This window comes from Podarcis filfolensis (assembly GCF_964270895.1).
Source record: "Podarcis filfolensis genome assembly, chromosome: 3".
In the NCBI taxonomy this organism is placed as follows: domain Eukaryota; kingdom Metazoa; phylum Chordata; class Lepidosauria; order Squamata; family Lacertidae; genus Podarcis; species Podarcis filfolensis.
Window position 1 is genome coordinate 99,725,373 of NC_139606.1, and position 3,566 is coordinate 99,728,938.

General features: G+C 42.8%; 1 protein-coding gene across 1 annotated transcript; it reads left to right on the plus strand.

Moving 5' to 3' along the window:
• The first annotated feature begins 220 nt into the window (after positions 1-220).
• LOC310758234 (uncharacterized protein) lies at positions 221-3,281 on the plus strand. Its single transcript, XM_083604158.1, has 3 exons — positions 221-405; positions 1,899-2,009; positions 3,099-3,281. The coding sequence occupies exons 1-3, from the start codon at positions 345-347 to the stop codon at positions 3,239-3,241; spliced, it is 315 nt and encodes a 104-aa protein (XP_083460284.1). The 5' UTR covers positions 221-344; the 3' UTR covers positions 3,242-3,281.
• The last annotated feature ends 285 nt before the right edge of the window (positions 3,282-3,566 follow it).

A 3,566-nucleotide genomic window follows, 5' to 3' on the forward strand; every position in this document is an offset into this window, starting at 1 on the left:
ATATGTATGTATGTATGTATGTATGTATGTATGTATGTATTATTACACGTCTTGTCCTGCAGGGGCAAATGTGCCAGTGGAGACTTGCAGAGCCCATTGTAGCCCTGAGCTAAAAGACTCTGTTCCTCCCACACATCATTATTGTCCTGTTATGAGTGGCCAGTTCATAATGTCACCGCCCACCAGTTTATCTTTATAAGTCCTTTCTGAGTACACTGTGATCTGTAGGGTGGTGTTAACAGGAACAGAGGAAGAAGCTTTTCTACTCTGGTGGAATCAAGTGCATTTGTTCCTCTATTACTTAGGGTTCTGCTGCAACATACACAGTGTCTTCTGCTTCCAAGATGTCCACCCCAGGACAACTTTTTCTGGTAATCTGTGCTTTCCTGTGCCTTATACCTGGAGGTATGTTTTCTTCTTCTTCCGAGAGTTGGGGAAAGCAATATCTACCAAGAGAGATAGGTTCAAGGCAGGTAGACTGGGCCAAGGGAGAAGGAAAATGTAACTTAGGTAGATTCACATCAAAATATGAACCAAACCAAACTTCTCCCTCCTCCATAGAATCTTAGCTAAGCCAATAAAATGACCCTGATTTTGTTATCTGCTGCCGCTTGACGGAAGGATTCTTTTTAGCTGACAACTGAAGGAGAGGGAGAGCTAAAGACAACAGTAGTCGCAGTTGAGCGGATGGAGTGGTCCTGCTTCACATCTGCACCATTCCTGCCGACTGCTACAGCCCGCTGAGATATACTTATTTATTTATTTATTTATGCATGCACGCATGCCACTCTTCCTAATATTTAAATTGGAATGCCAGGGTAGAGGTATCTCGGTAGAGATACTTTGCAAATACAGAATGAACTCAAGCTGTGGTCAAATCATGGGCTCCATCATCTCAGAGCTGGGGACAGATGGGTTAATGTATTTCCATCCTGTGCCAACTCCTTTTAATCCCATTTGGGGCAAATTATGTAAGGAAAAATCAACCCAGCTTTTCAAGCAGCAATATTGAATATTCTGAAGAGGTGGTCTGTGGAATGCCTCTTTCCCTCTTTAGTATTTTACAGCTGCTTAGAGCAGCTCTGAGGCCATGTGGCAAAACAAAATTGTGATCTCAGGAATTGACAGTGCTGTCCCTTCCTGGGGAATGGTAATGTAGAAAGGGATGCCTGCCCCTGTGTGCCTATGGGGGCAGCAATTGTAAGATACCAATACAAGAAAGAAAGAAAGGAAGGAAGGAAGGAAGGAAGGAAGGAAGGAAGGAAGGAAGGAAAGGGAAGGGGACAGAAGGAAAGGAAGCTGAGCCTGGGCCCATTACCCCTTTTCAATTGTCTGAAAGTAAGTTTACAGATTCAAAAATCTGAAATCAGGCATTCTGAAAACAAGATAGTTTTCCATTTCTTTTTTTGAAGTACACTGTCTGTGAACATTCCGTCAATGTTGTTTTTGTAACCTAGGGGCTGCCAAAGTGTCACCCATGAGTGGATATGCATCCACAGGCACATCCCTGGTACCTACGATATCCCCTCTCCGCCCCTTGAGGAGGCAAGACTTGAAAGAAGAGCCCTATTTGTCACCCATAGACCAGATAGTGATGTGTGCTTGGTTGCAATGTGTTGCCCATGTCAATTTTTCTTGTTTATAAATATGTCCATAGTCCCCAAAAAGTTAACAATCTCCAGCTGTTGTTGGACTACAAGTTGCATCATCCCTAAATAGCAGGATCTGTGGTCAGGGATGATGGGAAATGTAGTCAAAAAACAAACAGAGGCCCAAGTTTGGGAAACCCTGACCTAAGGGATTACTTTCTTGCCGAGAATATGAAGATTTCCAACCAAATGGCTACAAGGCTACCCTCGTTTATTCACATGAGACTTTGGTTTTGTCTTTTGGAGCAGATGCTCTCCAGTGTTCAGTGTGCGTAGCCATGGAAGAAGGAGGAAAATGCAAAATGAGTACCTGTGAAATTGATGGTGAAGGACAGTGTATTGCACTCATTGTCTATAAAGGTAAAAAAACCCACTTGCTATAAGGTTGTACCTTCTTTGGGCTCCATGTTCCCTTTCCCCTTAAGTGTCTTTGGGGGGGGGGGGGCTTAGCGATACAATAAAGGGAAATAGAATTCAATGTGGCACTAAGTGAGGAATGTGGGGGGTGGAAAAATTAGATTCTAGTGACGCATTTCAACAACAGAAGAGGTGGGGTCCCTAGATCCAAAGAGCAGGGCTAGCACACAGAAAGACCCAGCAGGGTTTAAAATCATGTCACACTTTGTGCAGTAGGACAGCGTGGGGATAGGCTGTTAAAGCTGCTTTAATATCCCATTTAATCCACTAAAGCAGTGGACCCATTTCTATCCCTCTTAGCATTTAAAACACCATACCTTGTTAAGGAAGTTTTCAAATGCTTTACTTACAGATGCAAAAGACTGATTTATTATTTGTTCCACGCAGCGGCAAGCAGAAATCAGGTAGAATGCTCTTTGGTGGAAAACATAGAAGTTTAGTTTCAAAAACGCAGTCTGAGCTTGTAGGGAGCAAGCTCAGACACATTGAATGGTGGAAGAGAGTGTGGAAAGGAAGAGAAGGCTTGACTTCTTCCCTCACTGGAGAAGACAGTGTGGGACCTCAATGATTCTAGAAAACACAGTTTTCTGGTATTAACCCCTTCATACACTAACTAGCACTCATGCACAATTATGTTTGACTGCAATGTCCCACAGTATGCATGTGGGTAGCAAGGTCTGATCACATAACAAGTATCCCCCACACACCTTTCCTTCCCATATGAACTGCTTAAACCTGTTCTGGGTTTCTGCTAGAGCAGATTAGGGAGCAGGGGAGGAGTGTGTGCCTATACCTAGAACAGCTTTGTTCCCCAAGAGTAATAAATTTTGTGTTTCTTCTTTCCTTCAGTCATCAGTATTACCAGACTATTTATTTCTAAGCTCTGCAGAACTCTCAGTAGGGGGCACAGCTCAAAGGAGAGCAGTTTAGATCTTTTAGGTGAAATTCAGTTAATCATTGTGGTGGCAATAGTGATGCAAACATTCACTCTTTTCTCTCCTCCTTTTTCCTGCTTTCTGTCCCTTTTCTCAGCTGAGGAAGTTTTTGAAAAAATACTTGGTTGTTCGAAGAAGGATGATGTCGCCTGTGATGCAACAAGTGATGACCCAGAAAATGGCATGCATTATAAACTCAACTGCTGTGATGAAAGTGATCTCTGCAATTCAAAGTTTTAAGACTCTGCTCACTTGCAGACAATAAAAGCTTATGCTCTTAGCTTGTCAACTTTTCTTTGAATGTTCTTTATGCAGTGAGGTCATAGTCTGAGGCAGTGGCACCAGGTGAGTTCAAAACAGCCAGTACTATTTCTGCAGCTGTGTCCAAAACCTACCCAATCAGCGTGAAAAGGGAGCTTTTGGGCCACTGTAGTTTCTAAAGCTAAGCATCTGGAAACACTGCAATCACAAGGGGCTTTGGATTCAAGAGAATGGTGTGCAAGTTCTGTTAAGCACAATGTGTCAATTATTTGGTTAATTAAAAAGAATTCAATGGATTCCTAAA